General features: G+C 48.3%; 3 protein-coding genes across 5 annotated transcripts; 2 read left to right on the top strand and 1 right to left on the bottom strand.

Annotated features, from left to right (window-relative positions):
- The first annotated feature begins 30 nt into the window (after nucleotides 1-30).
- Nucleotides 31-1,974, top strand: LOC108032158 (CDP-diacylglycerol--glycerol-3-phosphate 3-phosphatidyltransferase, mitochondrial). The gene is made up of 2 exons (XM_017106004.3): nucleotides 31-1,300; nucleotides 1,358-1,974. Exons 1-2 carry the CDS (start codon nucleotides 236-238, stop codon nucleotides 1,775-1,777), a joined length of 1,485 nt encoding a protein of 494 aa, XP_016961493.1. The 5' UTR covers nucleotides 31-235; the 3' UTR covers nucleotides 1,778-1,974.
- A 667-nt stretch (nucleotides 1,975-2,641) lies between these two features.
- Nucleotides 2,642-14,861, top strand: LOC108031386 (mitogen-activated protein kinase kinase kinase 4). 3 transcript variants are annotated; one of them, XM_017104750.3, is made up of 7 exons: nucleotides 2,642-3,191; nucleotides 9,052-9,246; nucleotides 9,925-10,712; nucleotides 10,772-11,300; nucleotides 11,356-14,080; nucleotides 14,341-14,520; nucleotides 14,586-14,861. In XM_017104750.3, exons 1-7 carry the CDS (start codon nucleotides 2,953-2,955, stop codon nucleotides 14,667-14,669), a joined length of 4,740 nt encoding a protein of 1,579 aa, XP_016960239.1. In that variant the 5' UTR covers nucleotides 2,642-2,952; the 3' UTR covers nucleotides 14,670-14,861. The 3 variants fall into 3 exon arrangements, with proteins under 3 accessions (XP_016960239.1, XP_050745210.1, XP_016960240.1); XM_017104751.3 differs by lacking the exon at nucleotides 2,642-3,191 and adding an exon at nucleotides 7,389-8,140; XM_050889253.1 differs by lacking the exon at nucleotides 9,052-9,246.
- Nucleotides 14,862-14,902: 41 nt separating this feature from the next.
- On the bottom strand, nucleotides 14,903-15,442 carry LOC108031391 (uncharacterized). Its single transcript, XM_017104755.2, has 2 exons — nucleotides 15,212-15,442; nucleotides 14,903-15,151 (listed from the first exon to the last, which is right to left on the bottom strand). Exons 1-2 carry the CDS (start codon nucleotides 15,339-15,341, stop codon nucleotides 14,946-14,948), a joined length of 336 nt encoding a protein of 111 aa, XP_016960244.1. The 5' UTR covers nucleotides 15,342-15,442; the 3' UTR covers nucleotides 14,903-14,945.
- Nucleotides 15,443-15,535: the final 93 nt, after the last annotated feature.

The following is a 15,535-nucleotide window of genomic DNA, read 5'->3' as shown; positions in this document are numbered from 1 at the left end:
TTGCCAGCCCTTGTAATTTCACATTTTGTTATTTCGATAGTTCTCATTTGTTATCGAATCTAAGACACCTGGAATTTATTTACGTGCTGAAATTTCGAGTTCCCGAGTTAAAGGCCGGCTCCCATGAATGGAAGAGCATCCCAGATAGCGGCGAACTGAGAGTGAGCAATGTGCCAGAAGCCGGCGCCCACAGCAAGGAGCCACCTGCCAAATCGACTGTAAAATCCCCGCCAGAATGATGCTCTATTTACGCCGCTTCCTCAGCCAGGAGCTCACGCCGGCTGCGCAGGGCGACTTCCTTGGCTGCCTGCAGCAGGCACCCAACCTCCTGGCCACCGGATTCCCGGGAGCTCCCGCCCTGGAGAGCCTGAGCTGGTTACACAACCTGGCGCCGTGCTTCCCGCTGCGAGGCGACCAAATCCAGGTCATCCACGAGCCAAAGCACTTCTACGAGACACTGGTGCAGCGCATCGGGCGCGCCAAGCGTCGCATTGTCCTGGCCAGCTTGTACCTGGGCACAGGGCAGCTGGAGAGCGCCGTGGTCCAGAAGTTGCGTCACAGCCTGGAGCAGCAGTCCGCCCTGCGGCTCAATGTGCTCCTGGACTTTACACGCGGCACCCGCGGAGCCCTCAACTCCAAGACCATGCTGCTGCCCTTGGTGCGGGACTTTGCCAGCCAGGTGCAGCTCTCTCTTTACCACACTCCCGATCTGCGCGGAATGACCAAGCGCCTCGCTCCGCCGCGGTGGAACGAGCTTCTGGGGTTGCAGCACATGAAGGTCTACCTCTTCGACGATGCGGTTATCATCTCGGGCGCCAATCTGTCCAACGACTACTTCACCAACCGCCAGGATCGCTACATACTCATTGAGGACAAGCCGCTGGCGGATTTCTATGCCCAGTTCATTGAACGGGTGCAGGAGTTCAGCCTGGCAGTGGCGCCGGATGCCACCGAGGGACTGCATCGCAACTGGCGCATTCTGCCCTACGAGGGCACCAAGGAGCAGTTCATCCAGCTTGCCCGGAAGCGCATCGCCGACTTTGTGCAGGAGACGTTTCAGCGACAGGCGCAAGTGAGGGAGAATAATCCGCAGGCGGACACCTGGGTGTTCCCGCTCCTGGAGATGGGCCAGATTGGCATCCATCACGACAGCGTGGTGACCAAGCAGCTGCTCTCCAACTGCGTCTCAGGGTCGCGACTGAAACTGGCCACCGGCTACTTCAACCTGACGCAGGAGTACATGGACACGCTGACGCACAAGTGCCTGGCCCAGTGCAGCATCCTGATGGCTCATCCCAATGTGAGTTGTGAAGTTTAGCTATCATTAGTTTAGATTATTATTTATGTATATTTCCAGGCCAATGGCTTTCAGGGCGCCAAAGGACCGGCGGGCGGCATTCCGGCCGCCTACACCTTGATAGCCAAGAGCTTCTACGAGAGCCTCGTTCGCCGGAAGCAGAACCACCGCGTCAACTTCTTCGAGTACGAGAAGCCCGGCTGGACGTACCATGCCAAGGGATTGTGGTACTACCTGCCCGAGGCCCGACTGCCCAACCTCACGCTCATCGGCTCCTCGAACTTTGGGGAGCGATCGGTGAACCGCGACTTGGAGACGCAGGTGTGCCTGGTGACGGACAACAAGGACCTGAGTCAACGGCTGCAGGCGGAGGCGGACCGGCTCTACGATCTGTCCCAGACGGCGGAGCGGGAAATCGTCCAACGGCCCGTTCCGCGATGGGTGCAGGCCGTCGTCCGCATCTTCAGGAATTTTTTCTAGGCCCTTCGACTTCATAGTTCAATTTTTTTCGTTCGCGTTAAGGCCATTTCCCAAATAGTTACTTTAGTTTTTAATTCGTGTTTAATCTTTGCCCTGGGCAAGTGAGTGTATTGCTGGTAATCGTTGCTTTTGTACGCAGGCTAAAGTTTGTTAACTAATAAAGAGAATTTTTAACGGAGTCAAGGGTGAGCAGAAAATACCATTTTGTGTTGTTATCACCAAGAAGATAAAAAATTGCAGGTCGGACAAGTACCTTTTATGTTTTAATGATTGAAAGTAAAAGTAATGGTTAAACTTGAAAGTTTCAAAACAAAAATGTATTGACAATACATTTTTTAAAATTAAACGAAAATAAATTGTTAGAAGAATCGTTTACTGGAAAATATATTTTTTCTACCTAATCTAAATGCGTCATTTTAAATCTGTAACGTATCCCGCCTTCCAGTTTTCTAGTGATGACAGTCCGTTACTAACAACCGAATTAAACAGTAGATTGGAAACGCAACCACCGAATGGAAGCCCCTACACATTGGCTATCGAGAAATAATAAAAATACCAAATATTACATTAGAGATGGGCATGTTGAGCGTGCTTATTCAGATCAGTACGAATACGATACTATCGGCGTTTCAAAAAACTTTGTCTAGTTAATTTTTAACTTATTATATACTTTTTAACCGCCAAATTTAAATAATTTAATATTTAACCATTTTAAAACATGTTTACATACAACGTAGAAAATGTAATAAATAAATGAACAAATAATTAAATCTGTAATTAATATCCAAGCACCGAACACTAATATTTGCCATCTCTAAAGCTCTGCTCTCTCGATAAAGACGCCGCCGCCGGCCAAGTCGCTCGCCGTCTTCAGTCAGCTGCTTTTTTTCGACCAGGTAAGACCGACTGGTTACCTGCGCGCCGAGTTCTCCAGCTCTCAAGTTCGGGAGCGCGTCGTCAAACGTTATGTGTTTGCTCGCCGTGAAAGTTAAATTAAAATAAATCTGATTATCGCCAGGCGAAAAACAAAAGGCAAGCAGAAGCGCGGCGCGTGCTTGGCAAAGTGCAAGAGTGTAGTGGTGCGACGGTGTTGGTGTGCTGCTCGGCTGGCATGCGTGTGTGTGTGAGCAGCGAATTCCAAGAATCCAAGAGCGACAAAAACAGAGTTTGCGAAAATGTCAAGCAGGCGGAGAGTGCGAACAATTGATTACCTGGAGCTGCAGCAGAGTTTGCGCCTGCAAAAGACGCCGGCAACAACAAATGCGGTGGACAAGGAGGCTGTGGGGGAGGGGCAGGAGAGGGAGATGAATGGCAATGGGAGTTGCACAGCCCCAGCTGAGGCTCCGCCCGCACCGCCCCCCATTCCGCCCATAAGACTGCGCCGCGAGCAGAGCATCGACGAGGATGTTGCAAGGTGAGCGCGGCACACCGGTGCGTTGGAATTTCGGGCTTTTCCCAGCGCAAACAAAAACAAGAAAGTCTGCATTGGCACGTAACAGCTCTCTCTCGCGTTTTGCTCTCCCTTTCTCTGTCTCTTTGGCTCTCCAAGCCTTGAATGTGGTTTTCCCCCTCATTTGCTCCCTCTCTCCCTGCCCCGCTCCCCTTGCATTTCACCAGTTTTAATTGTTTAAACGTAAACAACGTGTTTTGGGCCATGTTACTGCTGTTGCTGCCTCTGATGGCTCAACGAACCCGAGAATTTGGCAAACTGCAAGACAGGCACAAAAATTAACAGCAACAACTGCGATTTCTGGCTGAAATCGAACACTTTGTGTGCAGCGCAATTAAAAGTATGCACAGGTGCACTGCAAAAAAGGGGGATTAAAGCTACATATCTATTAGTAGTGATTGATGAACAAAATCTATAAGTTAATAATTAACGAATTTACTTTCATTTTAAGTTCCCGAATTTGACAGAATACCAATTATAACAAGGTTTTTGTGTTGCAATTCAAAATATAAAATCTAGGTAAATAAGTTTCAGTGAGTCCTTTTTTTTGTATTTATTAACGCCTTTTTAACACTTACAAGTGCATACGTTATTGCACAATAAAACGAAATCAGTTGCTAATCCCTATTTTAATTTCGTATAAGATGTGCCAAATTTCAATAAGCTTTCCGGTCCTAAAAATACATTCCTCTTTAGTTGACTTTCGCAATTCCTAGAATTTGAATATTGATTTTGCAGTGATAAAGTATGTCGAGGGGAAAATCACTGAATGCTCCACTATAAAGGCCCATAAAGGTTCTGAAAATGCTGCGTTCTTTTATTACTACATCCTCCGTGCGTCGTTTTCGGTGTATTTCGGCATTTATCATAGCCGTGTTTGTGTTCGGCCGCCTCGAGTCTTCCAAGATATTTGCTGATAAGGCTGACGGTGCCCTGATAACACAAACACACACTCGCCTTGCGTGAGTTGCGGATACCTTTCCGCCGCTTTTTTCCTTTTGCGCGGGGGCTTATTCATAATAGCTCAAATTTGATTTGATTTCCATGGGCCGGGTGAGTGTTCACTGGGTTTCGCTTCGCGGAAAACGGACAATGTCGTATCTTAGCAGGAAACTTGCTGCAGACATCAATTTTCTCTTGGCACCTGTTCCCATGGCAGCTAATGGAAATTAGGTGGGATTTATGGGTCTGCTGGTCGCTCTCTCTTTCGCCAGAGCTCTTGATCTTTTTCATATCTCTCAGTAGTAAGGGGGTGTACTGTTTTGGTGATGTAAGATGGTTTTCATATAAAGGAACTACTGGGAGTCCAAGCATAAGATTGATAGGTATCTAGCTTGCTACCCCAGAACACTTGCTCGTAATAAAAGTATCTTAATATTGCTTAGGGTATCATGCATCCACACAGTGCGTTCTCAGTCGACTTATCTCCCATTTGATGCCGCCAATCTTGTTCTTCTTCCACTCGCATACCTGTTTTGGGGGCCGCGCAGAAGGGGAGGCGCGGAGGCTATTGGAAGTTAAAACGCGTTTAGTACGTGCGTTTGCCCATTCGCTTTGTAACCTCTTTCGTTACTCGGTTTTCAAGTCGAATTCGCTTTCTTCTCGGAGCCCGTCTATAAGGCTTCGTATTGTCACCTGGCCAAATGAATGGAATTCCACTGGCCGAAGGTCTCTGGCCTAACTGTTTTGGCCGGGAAAGAGCGGCGAGGGAGAGGAGAGCGCCTTGTTGTGTACTTGAACTTGCAGGCTCTGCCTCTCTTTCTCCGCCCGCTCCAGCCGTCTCTCTCGCTCTCCCTGGGCAGTCCGGCATGCGTGCAATCAGTTGGTTTTCATTTTGGGGTTCCGTGTGTTTGATAAGCATAATTGTGGCCTGTACATTGTACACACATCAGAAAACATTTCCGCGTGGCGCACACACCCACACAAGGGCACGTGCCCCCGCCCCTAGTGGTAATTTTAGATATTTCAAATGTGTTTTTAAGTGCTATGTTTACTCAAGAGTACAGAAAACGCTTTATTTTTATTGGAAACTGTTTAAGTTAAACTAAGTTCAAGCCACTAAAATTTAAAATTTATAATGTAATTTATAATCCAAAAATAAATACATTTTTTAGGGGATTGTATTTGGAAAATGATTCCATCAATGAATCTAAAATCACAAATGTTCTATTTTTACTCGCAATAAAATACTTTATGTTTATCGTTTCCTCATTGTTTCACTGTTAAAATAAATAAACTTTATTTACAAGGCTAAAAAACAAATAGGTTGAGCCATACGTTTCTGTTTTTAGATTGGTTTTATAAGAAATACTGGTGATTACGGGTCTGCATGGCCACATCCTTCTTCCAGCTCACTTTGGTTACCCCGAACTCATGCTATCAGTCAAGGGGGGACAGAGCTAGATTAGTCATGACGAACAGATCGTGTCATTGATTTTCCAATGCCCCACGAATTGGGACCACGGTGCGAATGTGCAACTTGTGTGTGTACACTGTGCTTGTATGACTATGAAGTATACGCACTGCTGGTCACGTGACAGTGCGGAACAAGCTGGAAGAGCCAGTGGAATGGATTTTCCCCAAGTTGGATGATTGAAGCGAAATAGATTTCTTCGATTTCCCCAAGAAACTCAGCCGCCTGCCCAGAGCAAGTACATATGCGCCCACACTCGATTCCCTGCTTAAGTAAACACACGGCTAATTAGCTAACAAGCCAGCACATAATAAAATTCCATAAATTAATAATAAATATTCGCGCGGTTAAACCAATTGCGAGCCACAAACAAACGCAGATGCGGTCCACAAGCGATCGGATTGCCACTTGCGTTCCACAGCCAATCTCCGTCTCTCTCGTCCGCCGCGGGCCTATCTCTTTTTTGCGCTCTTAAATCCCTATCTCACCGCTCTATCTCTCCCTATGCTTTCACTGTCGGTGCTGTCACAGAAAATGGCTAAATCGGTGCAAACAAGTTGTAATATCTTGATATTATTGTGATATAAAGTTCGTAATAGCTTTATATTTTATACATGGGCATTAGGTTCTTTATATCATTCACTTGGATGTAGTACGATAATGTTTATTGGCGGTAGAACTAAGGTAGTGCCCTTCCAGCGAAAAAATAGTCGGGTAGTACTAAAACTTAAAATTGACAATCGTTTTGGATTTCGTGTGGGAAAAAAAGGTTCCGTAACCAATGTTTATCGATTCTTGTAGAAAATACGTAACATAAGTTTGTACATCTGTGATTCCAATACTTTTTGCTCTCTTTTTATTTTCAAAACCACATTTTTTTAAACTCTTTCCAAAAGAGTGCCTAAAATAATGCTGCAACCTATTTTTAGAGAACCATAAGTCAAGGATATTACACAATTAGGATGAATCCGTATTGATTCTTTTAAAAAATGAATAATATAAGTTGGTACATCTGTGATTACATTACAATACATTTTTCTCTATTTTTATTTTCAAAACAAACTTTTTTAAAGCTCTTTCAAAAAGAGGGCATAAAATTATGCTGCAACCTATTTTTAGAGGACCATGGGTCAAGGATATTACACAATTAGGATGAACCCGTGTATTGATTCTTAAAAGAAACGAATAATATAAATTTGTACATCTGTGATTCCAATACATTGTTCTCTATTTTTATTTTCAAAACAAACTTCTTTAAAGCTCTTTCAAAAAAAGGGCCTAAAATTGTGCTGAAACTTATTTTTAGAGGACCTTAAGTCAAGGATATTACGCAATTAGGATGAATCCATACAAATTTTTTATTGATTCTTTTAAAAAATGAATAATATAAGTTGGTACATCTGTGATTCCAATACATTGTTTTCTATTTTTATTTTCAAAACAAACTTTTTTAAAGCTCTTTCAAAAAGCGGGCCCAAAATTGTGCTGAAACTTATTTTTAGAGGACCTTAAGTCTAGGATATTACGCAATTAGGATGACCATTTTGTATAGCATACTTTAAGACAGCTCAATAAAAAAGCCCTCAAACCTTTAGACATAGGTGGCTAAAAACAGCTGCTAAGTAGCTAGAACGACATCACTCCTCCGAAGTGGCCACCCACTAGTTGCTCTCCGCCGAGGGCGGTAAACAATCTGATGCGTCGGCCGGGCGCTCGCCGCTCGCGCTTCTCAGTTCGCCGCAGTTGGCAGTGAATAGCAGTCGTTTGGGGCGACACCGCTACGTCGGCCGCGGCACCCTCGCATATACTATATACCCTCGACCGATCCGTATACTATGGATGGGGACTGTTCTTGTTAAAAGTGCTAATAAATTGACTGGCTGCGGCGGCAAGTGCTCCGCGTTATGAAATTCGAAAGGGTTAGAGGCGTGCGAACTACGGCCGCCTGTTTGCCCATTGTGATAAACCGCCAGCCAGGGAACCACTACGGCGGGAGATAGTGCCCGGCCCGAACCCCCCAGCAAGGTTCCACCGATTGGACAGGGAACCGGGCTCTGGGCACCGGGCTACGGGGACTGGGGATCGGACCGCCGACCAGTCATCGTTCGCTGGCTCGCGTCTAAAGTTCTCTCCACCCGGCTGTCGCGTTTACTTTACTTTACTTGCCGAGTTGCTCTCGGCTCGTTCCGCGGCTGTTTTTGTCCCCGGAGTGTGGTGTGCCGTGCAATTAGATGTACATAAATTGGCGGGGGCACTCCGATCTCGCTCTGGCACCCGCCGCAGAGTCCGACAGTAATAACAGCCCTCGATTGGGGCGATAAAACAGCGTTCTAGGCCCGCGGGCACTATCAAACCGGTGCCCCCCGGAAGCAGGGGGACTGCACTCTAAAGTTCTCTCGCTTCGTCGCGACTCGCTGATTTCCGCCGGTTTTGGAGTTATTGGACCCGCGCCACACCGAGCTGCGATTCCCCAGGCCGCTGGCAACATGCGGCCCAGGAGGTGGGTGAATTTCGCCAGCGGGCTGACGAAAAGAGTGGCGCGACTTGCTCAGCAATCACACGATTAATTGGTCTCGAATAAATCAAACCCCTGCTCAAATTAGAGCATAATCGCAGGCGTGACATGCGGCTGTCTGCAGCAACAGCAGCAGTGCGATAAGATAGGAGTATCCCAGCCAAACCTCGCCCCATATACCACCAGATTTACATGCGATGCACTAGAAAAAAGATATACTAAAAGACTTAATATTTGCAAATGAACTGCAAATTAAAAATAAGATTTTAGTTCTCTGACTTCGAGTACTATTAAATATTTATATATCTGTAAGATATATCTTCTGTATACAAGCGAATTTAGCTGTGATCCGCAGGAAAGCAGATAAATGAAAAACACATCACGAATTTATTTTAATAGCCAGAATTGGAGTAAACGCTTTTTAGCTTTCCAAATACTTTTAAACCCCTACAGTTTTTTAGTTTTCAAGGCATTTATAAGTGGTTCAGTCATTCAATTAAATTCAATTTAACATATCGTTTAAGAGTCCTCTGAAAACAATAATGAATTGCCAGAAGCCAAGATTTGCATACTCATAAAGAAACAAAAAATTGAATTTGATAACTGACTAGAGGCAAAAAAGTGTGCGCAATTGCAGGGTTAAAAAACAATAAAAACAATTTTCGAAGAAAACCATATACATTTTAATAAATTTTTATGATGACTACGCTGCGGCTTTTTAAAGTACCTGGGCCATTATTGCCAGTGTAGCCGACGTATTTATCTGAATTATCGGCGATTAGGCGGCACTTGTCCGCCGTTGCAATTAGCGAAACAATTAGGGCAAGCCCCCGGCTCTAGATTAGTGCAAATACACTATCAACCTCTTCATCATCCGAACACGTATCTTATTGCAGAGTGGAGTACCGCGTGAAGCCCTCGCGGGCGCAGCCAGTGACAGGAGTTCGGATAGGAGCCCTCGAGGAGGACATGCCGCCGGAGGATGAGTTGGCCGCCCACTATGAGGCGTTCGGCACCACCCCGCCCCGCACCAGGCTCAAAATCAAAAACCGCGACTGGGAACGCAAGCAGAAGGTGGTCAATGTGACGGCGTGAGTACTCGTATCCACGAAATAAATACGGGGTGCTCCATATGGCTGGACGAGATATATATGGTCACAGGGCGGTTGCGATAAGGGTTTGCGTCCGTGCTAGGGCCATGATCGGCGCGCTTGTGACGAACGCAGACGTACTTCACGGCCATATGCTGCCATATGCTGCACCTGCCTGTGCCATCTCTATGGCTGATGTCATCTCTTAGCCGCGATTGTCGTTTGAAAATATTGGAAAGATGCCTATGAAAAGAGAAATCATGAAAACAAAAACCAGCTTGTTGCATTAGTTCCCTAACTCCTTACTTAATATGCATGACATTCCAGAAACTAAATATTGTTACAATTCTTTTCAGTTAAGGAACTAATGTTGTAATGTAAAAACCTTTTGGGATCTTTAATTTGAATGCCTTGAATTTATATATTTAATAAAGCGTTGATTAATTACATCATTGCTGTTCAGAACTCCTTATGTTAGGTTTTTAGTTCACTCAGCCAGTTATGTCCTTTAAAAGTCCTTTTAGACCGCCTTATTTTAAATTAAAAATCAAATTAATAAATACTTCGCAGGGAAGCAAAGAAAATTAACAAATTGTACATCTCTTGAGCTTATAATGGGAACCATTAAATTTTATAAGTCACTTCTTATAGCTCGCTTTCTAACCTGTTTTATCTCAGTTCCGCAGATCTACCCGCCAGTGTGGGCGGCACCCCCAAAAAGGGCATGACCAGGATGGCTCGATCCCGTGTCCTGCGGCGCAACACCATGGACTGCGCCCTGCTAAACGAGATGTTCGTCAACGAGGAGAACAAGCGGACAGACAAGCGGCTGCAGTCGCTGCTCCGCGATTCGGAGCGGGAGATGAAGAACTCGCTGGCCACGACGGCGGTGGCTCCTCCGCGGGGCAACAGCTTCCACGAGACTGCCCATCCCCTGGAGTCCATGGACCAGATCATGCCGCTCAGTTCGGAGGCGATGGCTCCGCTCCCCATGCGGATTGCCTCCAAGGTGGTGGAGAGCTGCAATCGCTACCGTTGTGTTTCCTCACGTCCAATTGGCTATCGCTCCTCGGCGCCGCCGCTGGCCTTTGCCGCACAACTTCCCGCCGGGATGCTGAGGAGCGATGGAAGGGCCACGGCGGGATTGGGCATACGAAAGGACTTCCACGAGACGTTCGCAAACCTGATCAAGCTGGGCAGCGTGGATCGACAGGATGCCAAGCTGTCGCAGGAGGAGCACACCTGGCAGACGGAGTTGAAGGATCTCATCTGGCTGGAGCTGCAGGCGTGGCAAGCCGACAGAACGGTGGAACAGCAAGACAAGTACCTCTTCGAAGCGCGACAGGGCGTTTCCGAACTCCTCACACACATCATCAACTACAAGTTCCAGCCGCGTTACCGCCGAGAGCCGAGTTTGATAAGCCTGGACAGCGGTATTCATTCCGACAGCAACTCTAATGCTAGCTGTAAGTTTGAAACAGTTCTTAGTATACCTACTCTAATTAATCTGTACCTTGCCTTCCAGCTCCGCTGCCCAGCAAGATGTGCCAAGGCTGTATGTCCTTGTACTGCAAGGATTGCATGGATAATCAGGAGTTGGCTCTGCGCGAAGTTGAGGGCATGCTAACGCGACTGGAAGCTGCTGAAGCCCTGTACCCCTCGTCCCAGGCCATGGGCGCCCTGCATCCCATTTACAAGTCACAGAGCTTTGTGGGCCGCATCAAGTCCATGTGCTTATGGTATAACATTACCAAGCAAAACAAGTTGAAGCTCAGTATTCTGGGGAAGATTTTGGCTCGCCTGCAGGATGAGAAGTTCTCTTGGCCGGTCTGCACTTCATCCTACATCGCCACCGACAGCGGCAGTTCATCTGCCTCGGGAGTGGAGAACGATGATTCGGCTGTTAACTCGATGGATTCCTCCAAACCGCCCAGTGTGGCAGGATCGGCTTCGCGCAAGGGTTGTCGCAACGGAAGTGTCACGGCCTGCCACAAGGTGCAGTTCATGCTTAACGATGCAGCCCATGTGCCCGGCGAGACATCGAGCAGTAATGAGTAGGTGTATAATGTTTCAAATCCAAGAGAAATAATAATGTTAATTATTCCGTAGATCTGCCTCCACGGAGATCAGCCAGGTGTCCAGCGAGTGCTCACACGGCCACATGCGCAAGGGATCCATGCACGACATTAACATCTTTAGTGTGGAGCCATTGGGAACTTGCAGCAATAATGGCACAGGAGAGCAGTCCACGGGGCTGTATCGCAAGTTCATCGAAAACGTGCTCAAAAGCCGGGGATTGGCTAAGTCCTTGGCCTTTCTCCACAAGCTGCATAACGTGGCCTTGTACAAGGCACACATTGCCCTGGAGAAACCTGGAGTCGGGGACCTTGATTACGACTTGGACGCCGAGTCCATTGAGGAGGATGTGCCCAGGCTAGATCCGCACATCAGCCGGGAACAGGTCGTGGAGCTGCGGACCTACGGCTACTGGAGCGAGGAGGCGCAATCAATTAATCTGCCCTCGTACATTCCCACCTTTGTATTTCTGAGCGGCATTCCGTTGCAGTTCATGCACGAGTTCCTCCGCATGCGCCTGGAAACACGACCAGTGCGACCCAATCCCCTGAGTCTGGAACAGCTGATGAAGGAACTTAGAGAGGGCCTGACCCTGGCACTGACCCACCGAGAGCGCTACCAGCGGCACATTACCACGGCGCTGGTGGAGAACGAGACGGAAATGGGCAGCTACATTAGCATTCTGAACCACTATGATGCGACGGTGCGAAAGACTTTCGAGCTGTACCTGGAGTACATCGATCAACTGGTGCTGGTTGCCGTGCCGGAGGGAAACCAGAAGTCCGTGCTGGAGAAGGAGTGGATGTTCACCAAGCTCATCAGTCCCATGATCAAGGGCATGCACACGTTGGCATCTCAGAAATTCTGTGGCATCATCAGCAAACTGTTGCGGAACATTTCGGAACGACTGGTGAAGCGCACCGTGGAGCTGGACCAGCAGATCGAGGGTACCAACGAGAACGAAGACAACGAGGAGGTCAAGTGGAAGCTGCTCACTATATGTCGGGAAACGCAATCGCTGCTCACCGTCGAGCGGGAGCGCTCCATCAAGGTGCTCTTCTTCGCCAAGACCTTCTGTCGCGACGTGGAGACGACGGACTTCCATCGCGAGCACTACGAGCATGACGTGGCCAATCAGCAGCACGATTTCATTTGCTCGGACGTGAAGGCAGCGTTTAAACTACTGCAGCAGGACGTTCTGCAGGTGCGCAACAAGCTGACGGCGATCATTGAGGGCGTGCAGAAGCGATGCTGCTTGAGCAACATGCGTGACTTGGACGAGCAGGACAAGCAGGCTGTGCTATCGCGGACCCGCGAAATCCTCCATCAGGGCTACAAGTTCGGGTTCGAGTACCATAAGGATGTAATCAGGCTGTTCGAACAAAAGATAATGGACCAAAAGGACAGCGGTGCCCATACGGTGGATCTGGCTTTGGGCATCATCGCTTACGCCAAGATGTGGATGCATTTCGTAATGGAGCGCTGCGAACGTGGGCGTGGAATGCGCCCCCGCTGGGCGTCCCAGGGTCTGGAGTTCCTGATTCTTGCCTGTGATCCGCAAATCACCCAGCACTTGGACGATGGCGAGTTCGAGGCGCTCAAGCAGCAGATGGATCGGTGTATTTCGCACGTAATTGGCATCACCTCGGAGCCCGAAAAGGTGGCCAAGAAGAAGGCGTCGCCGCGGACCCGCAAGACCTCGTCGCCGGCCACCTCGCGCTCCCGGACGCCCACTCGGACTCCGATGTCCGCTGGCATGGTGCTTAATCCGAATACGCCCCCTCTGCAGTCGCCGCCGTATAACAAACTTCTGCATCCGCAGTTCAGCTTAAAGGAGGATCTGTTGCAGCAGTCTGGAAACACGTACAGTTCCGTTGATAGTGCAGACTATGTGGACACTCCGTGCCAAAGGAGTCCTAATGGCGAGCTGCGCCTGCTGGTGCCCCAGACGCCACCGACGCCTGCCTGCTCTGGAAAGGGCAGCATAGAGACTACACCGCTGGCATTGCGGCAGGAAAGAGTTCGAGATGCCGTGAACCGTTTGGACATGGATCTAGAGGACGGACTGCGCGAACGCAGGTTGATTGGTCAGGTGAAGTCCCTCAATTCCAGCGACAAAGTGCACATAAGGGCACGTAGCGTCCACTTCCGCTGGCATCGTGGCATAAAGATCGGCCAGGGGCGCTTCGGCAAGGTGTACACGGCGGTCAACAACAACACGGGGGAGCTGATGGCCATGAAAGAGATCGCCATCCAGCCGGGCGAGACGCGGGCGCTGAAGAACGTGGCCGAAGAGCTGAAGATCCTGGAGGGAATCAAGCACAAAAACCTGGTGCGCTACTACGGCATCGAGGTGCACCGCGAAGAGCTGCTCATCTTCATGGAGCTCTGCTCAGAGGGAACCCTGGAGTCACTGGTGGAGCTCACTGGTAATCTGCCTGAGGCTCTGGCACGTCGCTTCACCGCCCAGCTACTTGCCGGCGTGTCTGAGCTCCACAAGCACGGCATCGTGCACCGCGACATCAAGACTGCAAACATCTTCCTCGTCGACGGGAGCAACAGCCTGAAACTGGGCGATTTCGGCTCCGCGGTCAAGATCCAGGCGCACACCACCGTGCCCGGCGAGCTGCAGGGCTACGTGGGCACGCAGGCTTACATGGCGCCAGAGGTGTTTACCAAGACCAACAGCGATGGCCATGGCAGAGCCGCCGATATCTGGTCGGTGGGCTGTGTGGTTGTAGAGATGGCCTCGGGCAAGGTGAGTGCTTCACACTAGAGATAAGGATGACTACTGTGCTGTGGAGTGTACTGTCCATTTCACAATGTTGGTTTATTTACGCTTCGCTCTTGCAACTACACTCAAACGGACAATCACATTATAACTTGTATTTGTATCCATTTTGACCTTGCGACACGAAATTATAATTGTTTATGAACCTCAGGTTGAAGTTTCCTAAACATTATTGTTATTTAATTTTTATTTCCGATGTCTTAATTTATTTCCTTACTTTCGTTTAGCGTCCCTGGGCCCAGTTTGACTCCAACTTCCAGATCATGTTTAAAGTGGGCATGGGCGAGAAGCCGCAGGCACCGGAGAGTCTCTCCCAGGAGGGACACGACTTCATCGACCACTGTCTGCAGCACGATCCCAAGAAGCGTTTGACGGCAGTGGAACTGCTGGAGCACAATTTTTGCAAGGTATGTCGACTTCAGATTGGCTGTCCTCCAAATACGGCTGGTTGATATTGGTTTCTTTGTTGCAGTACGGTCGCGACGAATGCAGCAGCGAGCAGTTGCAGATGCAGGTGCGGGGCTCCTTCCGGCGGAACGTGGCGAGCAGCAGCTAATCAAATTCGGTGCTCACTGATCTAATCGCCGCTTGTTTGGCTCACCTCTACTTATGATGCATACGTAAAAGGGTGTGCATTTTTCTTAGTGTCTAATTTATGTGAATGTCGATTATTTTAATGGCCACGCCTAGATGTATGTTGGACAATATATAACCATATATAAAGTTATCAAAAGCCTGTCGTACCGTATCCCAAGTTTTTAATGCAAGTGAAGGTTACACAAATTTAAATATAATTGCAGTTTAAGCTTTAATTCATTAATCAACGATGACTCTATCCGTAAATGGGATAGATGGTGGTAACCTCTGGCGAGGGATTTGTGGTCTCAGCAGACGGGGGCCCGGGGAAGCCAGTGGAGCTACCATCGCCGGGGGAGCCAGTCGGCGGAGTTGGTTCCGGAGGAGAAAGGCTGGAGAAGGCTGCGACCCACGAGGAGCACAGCATGAACACCAGGCAGAGGCTGAGCAGCAGGTTGAAGTCTGGAACGAGCTGGTTGGATTAGGCGATTGGTCCGCGGCTACTCCTTTTTCCATACTTACACTTCATGATGAATGCGCGTTTACGACTGATGACCGTTCCACGTCGTCCAGGGCTTTTATTGGGAACCACTCGGCCATGGGATAATATTGTATATTTAATTAAATTTCCAAAACACAGTCTATCTGCCATTGGTTTATCATTGGTCTCTTATCGTATTTACCACTTGGATATTAGGAACTGCGATTTGGTTTTGGCGTGACTGTTTTCAGCGGAAGACGATTTATCTATTCTTGGAAGTTACCGTGAAACGTACATATGGCCATTTAGCTGTCAAAGCTATTCTATATACTAGTATTTTCATTCACGGGCGGATCGATTGTAGG

Source organism: Drosophila biarmipes, chromosome 3R, assembly GCF_025231255.1.
Source record: "Drosophila biarmipes strain raj3 chromosome 3R, RU_DBia_V1.1, whole genome shotgun sequence".
Classification (NCBI taxonomy): domain Eukaryota; kingdom Metazoa; phylum Arthropoda; class Insecta; order Diptera; family Drosophilidae; genus Drosophila; species Drosophila biarmipes.
This window is presented reverse-complemented; position numbering and strand designations above follow the sequence as displayed.

Bases quoted from the DNA above. Each gene is read 5' to 3' on its own strand.
- LOC108032158 (XM_017106004.3), top strand. From the start codon at position 236: ATGATGCTCTATTTACGCCGCTTCCTCAGCCAGGAGCTCACGCCGGCT. The intron at 1,301-1,357 runs GTGAGTTGTGAA...GTATATTTCCAG, and splicing joins TCCTGATGGCTCATCCCAAT to GCCAATGGCTTTCAGGGCGC.
- LOC108031386 (XM_017104750.3), top strand. From the start codon at position 2,953: ATGTCAAGCAGGCGGAGAGTGCGAACAATTGATTACCTGGAGCTGCAG. The intron at 3,192-9,051 runs GTGAGCGCGGCA...ATCTTATTGCAG, and splicing joins ATCGACGAGGATGTTGCAAG to AGTGGAGTACCGCGTGAAGC. The intron at 14,521-14,585 runs GTATGTCGACTT...TCTTTGTTGCAG, and splicing joins TGGAGCACAATTTTTGCAAG to TACGGTCGCGACGAATGCAG.
- LOC108031391 (XM_017104755.2), bottom strand. From the start codon at position 15,341: ATGGCAGATAGACTGTGTTTTGGAAATTTAATTAAATATACAATATTA. The intron at 15,152-15,211 runs GTAAGTATGGAA...AGCTCGTTCCAG, and splicing joins ACGCGCATTCATCATGAAGT to ACTTCAACCTGCTGCTCAGC.